The 14147-nt window shown below is 43.6% G+C and overlaps 1 protein-coding gene across 3 annotated transcripts; it reads left to right on the forward strand.

Annotated features, from left to right (window-relative positions):
* The first annotated feature begins 5489 nt into the window (after nucleotides 1–5489).
* Nucleotides 5490–12992, forward strand: PHYHD1 (phytanoyl-CoA dioxygenase domain containing 1). 3 transcript variants are annotated; one of them, XM_009981005.2, is made up of 11 exons: nucleotides 5490–5615; nucleotides 6454–6612; nucleotides 7164–7239; nucleotides 7371–7418; nucleotides 9039–9094; nucleotides 9279–9341; nucleotides 9438–9459; nucleotides 10189–10317; nucleotides 11883–11999; nucleotides 12145–12271; nucleotides 12463–12992. In XM_009981005.2, exons 1-11 carry the CDS (start codon nucleotides 5583–5585, stop codon nucleotides 12506–12508), a joined length of 876 nt encoding a protein of 291 aa, XP_009979307.1. In that variant the 5' UTR covers nucleotides 5490–5582; the 3' UTR covers nucleotides 12509–12992. The 3 variants fall into 3 exon arrangements, with proteins under 3 accessions (XP_009979307.1, XP_086481186.1, XP_009979308.1); XM_086625060.1 differs by having other exon boundaries at nucleotides 5537–5615; nucleotides 9039–9101; nucleotides 9268–9341; XM_009981006.2 differs by lacking the exon at nucleotides 9279–9341 and having other exon boundaries at nucleotides 5537–5615.
* The last annotated feature ends 1155 nt before the right edge of the window (nucleotides 12993–14147 follow it).

Raw genomic sequence — 14147 nt, forward strand, 5'->3', positions numbered from 1 at the left:
TGTAAAAATATTGCTTAAATGTCACTTTTTTTCTCATTACATTTTAAAAGGAACTTTTTTCCCCACTATTTGGCCACACAGTGGATTCTGTAGCACATGCCAAAACAGTGAGTTGTCTTTCCTACCTGCATTCTACCAGTGCATGAAGCAGAACTGGAACTGAACTGCATTGTTTATTCAGACCTCTCCTTCCATCCCTCCAGCTGCAGTGGTAGGTTAATATTCAACTGCTTCGGCAGTGTGCAATACCCCGGAGATCTCATCTCCGAAATCCCTTTTCAAAAGTAGCTGTACTCGAATTGATAGACCTCAATAGCAAAGGTGGACTTTATGTGAATTTACCCAAAGAAAGGCTTAATTTAGGATTTCTGGAATTACCCTTACTTTCCTTCCTCTCCGTCTCCTTTAAAGGAATTTTATTGAACAATGGGGGAAATTTTTCTAGAGGAGACTTAATGAGAAGGGGGCTAATGAGCCTGAGTCATATTTTACAGCTGACAAATGTACCCATTTCAGTAAGACACTACTCATGGCTTAAACATTGTTCACTCCCACTTTGTAAATGCATGAGCAGGGTTGTGGTTTGGCATCTGAGACCTGCAACTTGATGTAACATTTTGGAATCATGACATTCACTTTGCGTGTGGGATTGTTTGGGCAGCTGATCAACAGCACCTCCACCTTAAGCACTGAAGGCTGCTATTGTTTTCTCTGAGCAACTTGTAAGACTGGACACTTTAACAGAATAAAAGTTTTAATTTTTAATTTGCATTTTCCTTTTACGTCTGCTTTCTTTTAAGTTCTCTGTATGCAAAGGCACTTACCCCTTCACGATCTCGTGTTTCAGAAGAACAGATGTTAATAGCTCCAGCTATTGTGTAGGATTATTGAGGTTTTTTACCATATTGTGAGTCCTTGTGGATTATGACATTCCTTTATGAATAAGCACATACAGTGAAAGATCCTGCTCAGTGACAAGCCTGGGCTGCCGTACGTATTTCACTGTCACTTTGACAAATGGCTGAAACAGTTTATGCTGCCAAATATAAGACTGCTGGGAGTCTTCTCTACATGGTTCTAGAGAGGCTCAGTTGGATTTTCAAAATGCATGTTGTGCTCTCCTTCCCTAGGAAAGGGATAGGGACTGAAGTCAATGGAGAAAGCTGCCTGTTTGTCATAGAAATTGTCTTCAGCCAGCTCCTGGTGACAAGTTATTTGTGTTTCCTAGCTGTCTGCCTACCCCAGGCACCGCTTTTTCAACTGAAAACACTGGCAGATAGTCTTTCTAGATGAGTATGTTCATGATGTGTTACAGACAATCGGCCTGTAACTTTCAAAGGCAGCTTGAGTTTCTGTGCAGCTCATTTATTGTACAGAAAGGTGTTTCTCTTGTGTTTTGCCTTCCCCAGCCTCTCTGGTCCAAGAGGACTTGACCACAGTGATGTTGGTCTCACTGCAGTGACCGCAGGTGTGAGCAGGCTGCGGAACAGGCGAAAGGTGCTGGGCTGCAGTGGTGCTGGTTGGCACTGAGAAAAGAGCGGACAAAATGCCTCTTGTCATATAAAGGCTCACTTGGACTTTTGGCAAGGATTTACCAGCTCTTTGAGCAGCTGAGCCAAAGGGAAGAATGAAAGGTACCGTCAACGGAAACGTGCTTGGTGGGTTCCTGCAGGACTAATACAGCGATGGGGAAAGAGCCTGAGGGTAAAGAACTGATCTGTCTTTGTTGGAGAAGACTTTTAATCCTGATAATTCTGAGTTTTCTACGTAGCTCACTGAAAAGCACAGAGTAAAGATGCAATAGGGGCAGCTGGAAATACATTGGTTTTATTGTGATAAAATCCTCTAGCCCTGCTGTTCCATAAGCTTTTTACTTTGCTGATTTTTGAAGAAAGTAACCATCTTGGTTTTACCTGTTGATGGCAATGAGAATTCTCTTGATGGAAAACTGCTGCATTTCTGAGTACAGAAGTATTAAAGTATCTATGCCATTTAAAAACTAATATACTATTTAATACAATTTAAATACTCATTATGGTTATCGTTATTCCTGTGCTCCTTGTTTCTCGTTAAATACTCTGTTGCTTGCTGCTAATCATATCGATGACCTCAGGAGAGGTGACAAGATCTAGCTGAAGTTTTTCCTTTCCTAATAACCCCAGCAGCTCCAACAGCTGCAATTTTGGTGGGAGTGCTGAGCCACTTGAACTGGCAAGCTGGCCTGGCTCTGAATGGTTTCAACAGGAACTCTTATTGAGGAGGAAACTAGGATAATCGTGCCAGTCAAAAAGGCATTTGGAACACCTGTGCTTTGTCTGCTGCAGGGCTGTCCATGCTCCAGATATCACTCGCTCTCCCTTTGTAGATGTCACTGCACCTCTCATGCGGACATGGGATGGGCTTTGGCAGCCTCCAATGGAGTTTGCCAGAAGTGCAGTTTTCTTCTGGAGCTGGCAGGAGAAAATGTTGTTAGTCTGCAAAAGAGCTCTTGAAGGGGGAGGAAGGGAAGGAAAAGGGGGCCATTTCCCAGTTTTGTCTGAGTACGTTCTACCTTCCTTATTTAAATGTACTGGAAGAAAAGTTATTTACAAAGGTGACATTGTTCTCTTTGACTTTTTTTGGGCATTATGTGGCAGAGGTGATTTTCCTCTTGCTGAAAAGGTCTTTCAAAGCCTCAAAATAGGAGCACATCTGGAGTGGCAAAGAACTGGAGGACTCCAAAGGACAGACACTGAATGCTCCTGTAACCAAGATGGGTTGCCTCTCCTGGTTTATGCAGTCAGTTACTTTCTGGTTCTCACTTGGTTGTGATCTGCTGTTTATATTGCTCAAAACAGTCCATAGAACAGGAAAGCTGTGGTTTACTGTCATGTGTATGAACTAAAACAGCTGCTGAAGTCATCGTGTGTGCGTAAGGTGGGCAGTGGAGAAGATGACGTGTGAAATTGCTGGGGAAGAAAAAGATAAAAGACTGGGAATGAGAAGTACATGACGTTACGAATGACCTGGGTAACTCAGAGAAGGACTGAGGAGTGGCATGGGAGTGTGTGTAGAAGGCACGTGTCTCCAGGATCGCTGCCTCCCACGGAGGTGGGTCCTCATGAGATTGACTTACAGGCAGTAGCTACAGCAGGGACTTTTTCCACTGGTTACACATCTTCCTTAAAAGCATTTCAGCTCCATCAGTTGGTGAGAGTCCTTTAACAGGAAAGAGGAAGTACTTGATTATTTTTTTTTGAGTTTTGCAGCACTGGGCGTTGATTGTTTCCCCTCTAAGTTCGTAGCACAGTGATTAAATTATCTTGCAAAATTTAACTTTTTAAGCTACTGAATTCATATTCCCTTGTGTGTAGAGAAAAGCTTCAAAATAAGGTGTAAATGTTCAACAAGAGAAAACACTAATTTCTCTTTTCATTAAAAACCAAAACCAACCTTGAACAAGATGAGAAGGGATTTATTTTTTTTATCCAGAGTTGATTCCCTTACAGAATAGAGGAATTTTTTTTTTTCAGATGTTCATCTCTTTGTTTTTTTTCAGAAATTTCATCTCTTTAAGATGAACTTTCAGTGCCAGCAAATACATTTTGGAAGTAAACACCTTCCCAAGAGCATTTTGCACTCCTTCAGTTTGTTGGAGTCTGTCTTTTTTTTTTTTTTTTTTTTGGCTAAGTGAGTGGTGCAGAAAACCACCCCCACGACGTTATTTCTTTGTGGAGTGCTGCTGAAAGGATGTTTTCAGTGTTTCCTGCATGAGCCAAACACATTTTACTCTGGAGTGAAAACTGATTCCTGTGCAGTGGGAGGGATGTTTTGGTGGGGAGCGCCATCGCTGGGCTGCTGGCTGTTCTCCCCTCTCTGCTGCCTTTTACATCTAGTTTCTGCATTTTCTCTGGTTTGAACTGTGGCTTTGGGTTCATCCTAAATTTACATGCATGTTTGGGAGCTGCAGGAGAGCGAACTGAGCAGGAGAAGGTGGGCATTGGCAAAGAGCAGCTGTGAATGAAAACAGGAGATATAGTCCCTGTGAATTTTACCAAACCCTTGGTGAAACCTCTTTAGCTAAATTATCACCTTTGAGTCTGTTTGCCATCTCCTGGGCCACTGAAGTCCCTTTCAGATGAGCGTGCTGAAGCGCTGGTGTCACAAACGGCTGATTTAGGATCCTGCTGACCATGCCAATGTGTCACAGATGAGATTTTACACAACTTTGAGATAGTAGCAGTTTAGGATTTATTATTATTAGGTCAATCACCAGATTAGATTGTATGGTATTTAATGACACTTGATTGTCAGCCAATTAATGGGGCGATTTAATTAAATTTGTTAAATCAAGCAGTGACTTAAAGATTCGAAAATGGCAAGGTTCACACAAGACTTATGACAGATTCTTAAATCACATCCAAATATAGAAGTTCTTAAACCATATACATAAACACACACTCAAAGGTTAAACTATGACTTAGACTGTCTCATTTGTAAATTGTAATAAGTTATTGGTATCAATTAATCTCTAAAACTCTGCAAAATCTAATTATAGTTAATTACTCACTCTTCATCGTCAGCATCTATCAGCGGATGATCTGTGAACCTCACGAAATCTACCCTGAGAGGTGTCCCAGCTCAGGGGGACATACTGGGTCACTGCCTGCTGTGACCCCAGAGAGCTCAAAGGGTCTCATTTAGGATCGCTGTATATGGGACTGTGAGATGATTAACTTTGGTTGATACTCTTTGGTGTGGGTTTTTTGTTACGGTATTTTTTTGTGGGTGGTTTTTTTGGCCACAACTTGTATTAGGTGATTCTGGTATCTCAGCCACTGTATGACTCCAGTATTTTCCAGAATATGCAGTTCTGATACCTGCCTGATCTGGCTACGATTCAGGCAGCAGGAGCTTCAGATACGGTAACTAGGCAGCAGGAGTTTCAGGTATGGTCAGGGAGTGCCTGATCGTCCCAGCTCTTGTAACCAGTACAAACCAATACCGCCCTTGTAACCGATACAAGAATGTGCCAGCTTGTCCCGACTCACTGTACTTGTAACCACGATGCTGGCTCGTCCTGAGATCACAAAGTGGTGCAGGGAGCTGCACCACCACAGCTGCCAGGACTCTGACTGAGCAAAAAGGGCTCTGTAGGAGCCTGAATTGCCACTTTAAATTAGTTTCAAAGCTCTTAGATCTCTTCATCCTGCTTGAATCTCGTTTTACCTCTCATCTTGTTTTACCCCTGTGTTTACTGGCTTAACTGCTCTATTTTTTAATCTGGGTTACTAATTAAAACAGGGATTCCTTCTTGGAGTTAAGAAGGAAATAAAGTTTGTGATGGTGCTGGAGCAGAATGCTTTTGTGTACAGTAGCACTTAAGAGCCAAAGCAAAACTCTGCATCCACGAATGTCCCTGCCAGAAATGGGACAAAATTCCTCGGGAGGCAGATCCGCCGCCTGCGTGACAGTCCGGCAGCCGAGCCCTTGGTGTTATCGCATGCTGGGAACGGATCACGTGAAGAGGCGGGGAGTCAGCCCTGCAGAGCCTGGGTGGCATTCTGGTGTTGCTGGTGGGATCCTGGGAGCTTCTGCCTGCGATGGCGCTTGTAACCCAGCATCAGATCCAAAAGGTAAGGAACTGCACTCCGGGGAAGGAGCGTGCCTGGACCGCAGGCAGATGACGCTACTTGTAAGATACGGTCACTACCAGTGAACCTGTGATCAGGTCTAGCAAAGATCAGCTTTACAAACACTCTATATTCTTCTTAGCTTCTTGCATTACGTTCATTTTGAGTGTGTGAGGACCCTGTTGTGGCTACAAACTCTTCCAGAGGGCAACTTTACCCGCAGAGCTCTTGGAGGAATTTCTCTCGTGCCTTTCTGTCTCTGCTGCTCAGCTCTCATCCGTGAAGTTGAAATCTGCCTGTCCAAGATAATCTCCAGAGTATTCTATATAAAGAAACGGTAGTGCCGACAGAGTTCGCTTGACTTTGTATGGGATTGTGTAGTCAACCATGAGAAATCACCCAGGGAATTTTTTTTTCCCTTAGAGAAAACAATGCTTTCCAGCTTGTGAAGGAATCTCATTCTTATTACAAATCCAGGTATGACTGCTCTGATGGCGTTTGCAGGCTCTGTAATTTAATAGTTGTTGGTTGCAGGTCTTAGATAAGATATCCTTAAGCCACATAGGCTCTAGTGATGGTATCTACTCTGCTTTGTGGACTGACAAGCTGAAATAAATTCTTCTTAACTGCTTGGAGTCTAAGCGTGTTAATGAACTATCTTTTACAATTGAAACCCCTCCTGAAATGAAAAATTAAGAGCAGGTTGTCCAGCTGCAGAGCTGAAGTTGGGATGCTTTTCACAGGGAGCTGAGGCACAGCAAAGGGCCAGAACTGGTTCCTCTTGCTTTGTGCTGCTTCCCCTGAGGACTCTGGAGGAGAGCAGTCACTCCGTCTCTTCCAGTTCCGCAAGGATGGCTTCTTGGTCCTAGAGCATTTTTTCACCGCAGAGGAGTGTGACAGCATGAGGAACCAGATTCAGAGAATTGTAGCAGAGATGGAAGTGCCACCGCACTGCCGCACTGAGTTCTCCACCAAGGAAGAGGAGCAGCTCCGGGCGCAGGTACCAAGAAGGGCAGGGCTGTCGCCGCCGGAGCGCTGGAAGGAGAAAGGGAAAAGGCAAAGAGCTGCTCAGGATTCGCTCTGGGAGAACGGGACTCTCTCTTCTAACTGAACATAATGCTGTGAGAGACATTTGCTCTCCAGCTTTCTACAGATGTTTGGTGGTGGTCTTATCAGAGGGTGAAGGAGGAGAGGGGGTGTGTGGCTCTGCTGTGCTTTCTGCCCCCACAGCAATTGCCCCCCCAGCAGCCACAAGCTGCTCTCACCAATCGCTTTATACTTGTTTTGCAGACAAAAAATGGGTTATTTTCCAGGCAGCCAGCAAAAGAAAAGCAAGGGTAGCTTCTGTGTGAGAGGTTCTTGTAAAGTCCTAATCAATGGCAAGAGATTCAGTATTGTGGGCTCCTTCGTGTGAGTGATTTCTATTGACTGTGTTTTCTTTGTGCTGCGGCTTGATGGGAAAAAGATGCAGGTGAGCATCAATGCTTTGATCGAAGGTTCATTTATGTTTTTACAAGGATTCTATCTTTATTGGGCTCTTATCCCTGGCAGGGTAGCTCGGATTATTTCCTCACCAGTGGAGACAAGATTAGATTCTTCTTTGAGAAAGGTGTTCTGGATGAGAGAGGTAAGCTCTGGCCTGAGTTAGTCACAGCGAGGGGACAAGAGAAAGCTGAGTGAGGGGTCAGGGGCCAGTTTCCAGCTTGAGGAATGATTCCTGCTTTGCAACCAACATTAAATTCTGGTTTTGTTTTGTAGGTAACTTTCTAATTCCAAAGGAGAAATCCATCAGCAAGATTGGCCACGGTATGTTGAAAGGATGGGGTTTTCAGAGGGATGGACAAAAGGGATGTGATTTTCAGACATGAGGCTTTCTCCAGACCTACTGGGTATAAATAACCTCGGCCATCTGAGTTGAAACCTTTCTGAGCAAAGAAGCGACTTTTTGCCTCTTCTGCTGCTTCTCTGTGCCTCCTGGGGACTGCTGCATCAAATATCTCAGACCTCACTCCTTCTTGCCTTTGTGGCCGTGCAGCTCCTGTCTTTGCAGCCTTGGGCCGTTTGGCTCTGGGTTTCTGCAATAAAGTCTTCAACTTGATTTCTCCGTGTCAGTCTGCTTTTCCCCATGTTGCTGGCAGTGTCTCTGCAGTTCTCTCTGCACTGCCCCTCGCTCTCTGCTGTCACAGGACTTAAAAATCTCCTGTTACAATCCTTTTCAAAAAAAACCCTTCTAGGAGGTTTTTGGGCTGTGCATAGCTCAGAGTCACTGACATGTGAAAGTTTGGACTTCAGCCCTTGTCTCTTTTACATGAGAGATTGCTCGAACAAATGTACCACCTGAGCCTGGTGGCGTTCAGTACAGATCAAACTGTCTTCTGCGACCCGTGCCGTGGCGGGTGCCGACGCTGAAGCTGTCCTCCCTCCTTTGGTGTCACCAGCGCCTTTTCTTTATCCTGACTGGTTTCAGTTTGACCTATTTCCTCTCTCTCAGTTACAGAACTTGCGTTTTGATCCCTTTTTGTTTTCAAACGATACATGGAGAATGAGAGCAGGATTCACTGCGTCTCTGAACACGCGAACTTTGTTCAGATTAAACTTCACTAAACTTGGAAATTCAGTACTGAGAGTTCTCAGTTCTTTGGTTTTCTCGGAAAACTTTCTTCCCCTCCCAGCCCCCCTGCTGTTCTGTTATACCTCATTTTTTCCCCTGGGAAAGCGAAAACCACTGTAGATGCCCTGTGACTCAGCAACTTACCAATTCAAAAGGCTTCTCTAAACTTGTTTCTTGTAATTATTCCTTTTGGTCGAGTCTTGCCTCATCCCTTGCTCAGGAGCAGTCCCTGCTGGACCCAGTCATGTGTCCTTGTGGCAAATGTGATCACGATGAGATGGAGACACGATTCCAAGTCTTTGCTTTATGATTTTGTCAGAGCTGGGCTATAGCGAGCGTCTGGGCAAACAGCTCTGACCCGCAGGCTGTGGCCCCCTGCGAAGGGCACCAAAGATAAGCTGTAGCTTGTCTTTTGCAGTAATTACTTTTCTGGTTATTCTTAAGAACTGTGTTTTTAAAGGGTGAATTCACTTATCTGCCTCAGGGTCATGTATAGTGGTTGTAGCATATGTATAATGTAATACTTGATCACATAATACTCAATTTTTGTTCACTCTTTTATACGCTATTTCTTATGTAGCTGCAATTTGTGGCCAGTGAGTGATTATGTTTTTGGTCTCTAAAGAAGGCTATACAAATCTACAAGTGTTGTATCACCTTAGGCGTGATAAGCCATGTATACCTACTCTTGGGAGGGAGGAAATTTTCTGATTGCAATTTATCTTGCTTGGCTGTTGTCTCATCAGCTCATGGAGTGCTGCCAAGTTCCCTTCTGTTAATGAAATCTTCAGTCTAAGCCTTTTCTTTCCCCTTAGCTTTACATGCTTATGATCCTGTCTTCAAGCAAATCACCCACTCTTCCAAGGTGCAGGTGAGCTGTTACTGTGTCCTAGAATGGTCTGGGGGGGGGGAATAAATTACGGAGTAGTTAACCTTAATTTTCTAGACTCCCAAGGATAGTCAATTTGTCTGTGAAAGGAAATCTAAATATCTTCAGAATAATGCTTTATAGTGTGCAGAAAGCAGCAAACATATCTTGGAAAGTTTTCTTGCAGGAATTGGGAAGAAAACTAGGCCTTGAGAGACCAGTAGTTGTGCAAAGCATGTATATCTTCAAGGTACAGTAATTCACGTTGTCTTGTCACTCAATAAATAAGACTTTGTTAGGTGGGAAGCTGTGAAATTCTTCACACATCACTTTTCTTTCCTTGCAGCAACCTGGCATTGGCGGTGAAGGTGAGATTCATATTATCTCTATATCACACTGCAGATAATACTCCTTCAGGAAAGGAATATTACCAGGAAAAAGGCTCAGAATCAGACTTAAGCCTGTGAGTTTCATGGTCCAAACCTTCTTAAAATTAATAAAAAGCATCCACATTTTCCAGAAATATTTCTACACAGAATCATAGAATGGTTTGGGTTGGAAGGGACCTTAAAGACCATCTAGTTCCAACGCCCCCGCCATGGGCAGGGACACCCTCCACTACACCAGGTTGCTCAAAGCCCCATCCAACCTGGCCTTGAACACTTCCAGGGATGGGGCAGCCACTATTTGTCCGGGCAACCTGGTCTAGTGCTTCACCATCCTCAAAGTGAAGAAATTCTTCCTTATATCCAATCTAAATCTCCCCTCTTTCAGTTTAAAGCCATTGTCCCTTGTCCTGTCACTACACACCCTTGTCAAAAGTCCCTCTCCAGCTTTCCTGTAGCCCCTTTAAGTACTGGGAGGCTGCAATAAGATCACCCGGGAGCCTTCTCTTCTCCAGGCTGAACAGCCCTGACTCTCTCAGCCTGTCTTAGCAGGCTGAAAGGTGTTATTTTCATGTACAATTTAATGTGTATGACAGATGGGTGGGCAGGGCAGGTCAGGTCTAGGAGTCAGGGAGAACAAGCCTGCTGTCCTTCCAGCAGCACTGAATTCCTCAGGCATTAAAAGACCCTAATGACTGTGTCTTGTTGCAGTGACCCCGCACCAGGATGCCACCTTCCTGCACACGGAGCCTCTGGGCAGAATCTTGGGGTTCTGGATTGCCCTGGAGGATGCCACACAGGAGAACGGCTGCTTGTGGTTCATTCCTGGTTCTCACACCAGTAAGGGTGGTGGCGTTTTGGTGTGTGCCATCTTCTTGCTTAAGGGTGGAGGGTAACACAGACCATGTTACGTTCTCTGCATTGCACAGTGCCTGCAGAAGCACGCTACTGTCCTTGCTGTCGAAAGGACAACTTTTTTTACTATAAAGATCTCCTCTTATCCTGTTGTCAAATCCCCAACCATGTTTTTCAGCAGATTAACTGCTTCACTTTGCTCTTGGCCACTAGTCTATCAGATGAGTCTAATATAACAATATTTTTTAATTTAAAAAAAGGTGGTATACATGACTGACACTACATTTAGTTTTAAATTGGTATCTAGCCTAGAAACAAAGAATCCAGGGCACTGGAGAAAGGAAGGACAGACCTCCTGAATTTTTATTTACTCCAGAATCTGTTAAGGTGAGGTCTATTAAAATTGCTTCTGAATCTTATCTTTTCATTTCAGTATTATTTCAGAAGCTTCCTCTGCAAGATTCAGGCTCTGCCTTGCCAGGCTGCTGAGATTTAAGGTTTAATGTAAAGAAGGTCTTAAACCACTGGGTCCTTTGTTCCTGTAGTGAAACAGGTCATTGCTATATGTTGCTGCTCCTTCCACAGTTTTGACTGTAGCCTTGAAAATGTTCATCAAGTCTGATGTGAACTGGAAAGAGGAATAATCCTCCTTTTGCCTTCCAGAGTAGGAATAAACTGAGAAATCACTCTTTTCTTTTTTCTTTTTTTTTTTATTTTCCCCCATTCATTCACAAAACTGTTTCTTTTCCAGGTTGCATCTCCTTCACAAAAAAATCCCCTTTTTTGCCCTGGCTGATAAAATTTTTAGTTCTGACAGCCCTATGGAAGGGGAATAAAAAAATTCCTCTTCCACACACACACACAACTGTCAAGTATGTGGTCTGCATTTCAGTAAATAAGGAAAGCCTCCAAGTCAACATAAGGATCACTTGGACACCATCCAAGCCCTTGGAGAAGAGTCAGCATCCCAGGGGAACTCGGACAAAACCAGATCAGCACAGACTTGTGTAAAGGCTGTTGTGACCGATGGTAGTTGCTCTGTGTGTGTAACCACTATTGGATTACCAGCGCAGTTTCCTGTTTTTCATTATCTCTAGGGCACGCTAATCAGCTTTAAAACTGTTGCTCACCTAAGCATTCATACGCTGAGTGTAATAATTTTTTTAAGACGCTCATCCCTCATAAATTCTGGAGTCAGAATCTGCGCTCTGTTTGCAATTTATGCTCTTATAGAAAGGAGAAATGGACCAAAGGTTGGCTTTGCATAAGCGTATGACTATTTCTGCTCCTAAGGGGCTATGTTGCAATGCACAGAAAGAGTCAGAAGGGCAAAGAAAAGGCAGTTGTTTATCAGTTTCTGCCACAGCCGGAAAATCCTAAATCTTTGCTTAATGAAAAAAAAACCCACCCAAATTACTAAGAAAAAAATTTGATATACTGTAATAATAAAGTTCTACTGCCAAGAGATCAGAGATGTTGTTCCTCTGCTCTGTGGAATGTAGCTTGCTGTTTAATTTTTGTGTGTGCTTGCTTATTCTGTGGATTTGCAGGTGGAATTACCCGAAGAATGGTCCGTGCATCTTCAGGTTCCTCAACATGTGTAGAGTTTATAGGGTCAGAACCAGCCTACAATGACAGCCAGTTCATACCTCTGCCTATAAGTAAAGGTAAAAACAACCCCCAAACAAGTCTGCTCTACAGCTCAAGAAAAATGAGAGCTAAAATCGTATTTTAACACTTTCAACTTCCCTTATGTTTTAAAGCAAGCACTCACAATTTGAAAAAAGCAGTACAGACGTTTCTCTCAAACAGGTGGACTCATTCTCATCCATGGCGAAGTAGTCCATAAGAGTGAACTGAACAGCTCGGAGTCTTCTCGCCACGCTTTCACCTTCCATGTGATGGAAGCCAAAGACACCAGCTGGAGCAAAGAGAACTGGTAAGGTCACCATCTGAACAAGCAGCTGAGGAAACTAGAGCCTTTTCAAGGCAATAGCCAGGATAAACTTTATTGGTGGTCTTGCATGTCACATAGTTTCTGTTGGTAGTACCTCAGTTAGCATTGAGTTCAGACCCATGGAACTGGAATAGTCTCTGAAGTTTTGTTTTTACCTCTTCCTTACTTCCTAGGCTCCAGCCAACTCCTGAACTGCCTTTTCCATCGCTTTACACTTGAAGTTAGTGACTGGCTTCTGGAGTCAATAGATGATCAATATTCCTTTCTGATTATTCATTCACGTTCCCTTTAAATAGAACTTTCACTAGATCAGCTCTCAAGATTAATTCATCCTCTTCTCAGAACAAGGACCCTTGACACAACCGAATACGCCTGTGTTAGAAGCTTCTACTACAGCATGAGCCCTACTAGTATGAGAATAGTTGCCCAGTCCTTTGGGTAAGGAAGCTTCTTCAGTCTTGAGAATAGACCGTTAAAGTCCATTGCGCCTTGACTGGGACCAGTTAAGAAGTATTTCTTCTTGCAGATACTCGGTATTTTCTTCTGGTTTAGGTCAAGAGCTTGTCTAGTGCATTTCTTGGCTGTGTTGAGCTCAGCAATGCAGGTGAATGTGTCATGCGAAGATGGCTGACTTTCACCCTTAGATCTCTGTCCTATTGTTTGAATAACAGTGATTAAAAATGATCCTATTGTGGACAAAATGAGGCAGGAAGTCTACTTTTATAAGCAATCTTCTAAGTATTTCTAGCAAACTGTAGCTGAGTGTCTGATCTCTGAGTGCGTTGATTAAAAATATTACAGTTCTTAAAGATTCGTGTGGAAATTATGAAAGCAAAAAACCCCAGTCAAACTCCTAACACTTAAACAAAATACAGAAATTCTCCTTTTCATCTCCCTCATCTTTTACTTGAGGAAGACGCAGTGTGGCAGATGAGGCCAGGGCTAAGTTGTCTGATGACCGGTGTGAACTCTCAGTGTGCACAAGAGCAATTACTGTCCCCCAAACCCCAACAAACCCAAACCAGCTTCGAGCAAGGTGAAACCTGAGGATTGTTAAGAAACATGTTACACCCGAGGCAAGCTCAAGCCTGTATCCTGAACTGAACAGAAGCCACGTAGGTGTAGCTTCACTGGCACTGGTGCCGTGGCAACCCTGAGATACGAGCCCAGTATCATCAATGCACTAATTATACTGTAGTAACCTTAAGACTGCTCAGAGTCCTGGCAGAGTGAGCCCCACTTCTTACTGACTCATCCCTTTCCAAAGCATGTTGCCTGTCTCTGGCACTTGTTTGATGTGAAATGGTGAGATTTGGTGCCTTTATGGGAAGATGTGTCCTTTCAGCCCTTTGGGCTTTCTTTGCTGAGCAATGCAGAACAGGTTCAGAACAGCAAAGAATTCACCATGGAGGTGGCTGTAGCAGGAATTAGGCAGCTGGGTAATGGCAAGAGCAGTAATGTTGAGTTCAAAGTTTCTGCAGGTACAGCTGCTGCCCTCCCCTACCTTTTCTACAGTGTGTTTAAGAGCTGTTAGTGGGGTGGGGGGGAAATGACTTTAACTCTGGCACTATTTTACGACGTTAATGAAGGCTGTGGCTCGTGATGGAAGCAGGTAAAACTTTTCTGTATCTTTCCATTAGAAGAGATAATTTAGAATAGTGCCTTTCTGCTGAGGAGTGATACTATGTCCTCTGATTATATGCACCACTACCTGCGATGTACAAAAACATCAAGCACATAAATAAAGGCAAGAAGCTGGATTGGATTTCCAGGATTTCCTGTTAAATGTGAAGGAAACTCAGTCTAGCACAATTACTCAGTTTGGTTTCCTACACAGAGTATCTGACAACTTACTGTG

The sequence above is a fragment of the Tauraco erythrolophus genome, chromosome 22, assembly GCF_009769465.1.
Source record: "Tauraco erythrolophus isolate bTauEry1 chromosome 22, bTauEry1.pri, whole genome shotgun sequence".
Classification (NCBI taxonomy): domain Eukaryota; kingdom Metazoa; phylum Chordata; class Aves; order Musophagiformes; family Musophagidae; genus Tauraco; species Tauraco erythrolophus.

What these genes read in the sequence shown, in the direction of transcription:
- PHYHD1 (XM_086625060.1), top strand. Translation starts at nt 5,583, where the DNA reads ATGGCGCTTGTAACCCAGCATCAGATCCAAAAG. An exon ending in TTCCAAGGTGCAGGTGAGCT is followed by an intron (nt 9,102 to 9,267) that starts GTTACTGTGTCC and finishes TATCTTGGAAAG; the next exon opens with TTTTCTTGCAGGAATTGGGA. An exon ending in ACCTGGCATTGGCGGTGAAG is followed by an intron (nt 9,460 to 10,188) that starts GTGAGATTCATA and finishes GTCTTGTTGCAG; the next exon opens with TGACCCCGCACCAGGATGCC.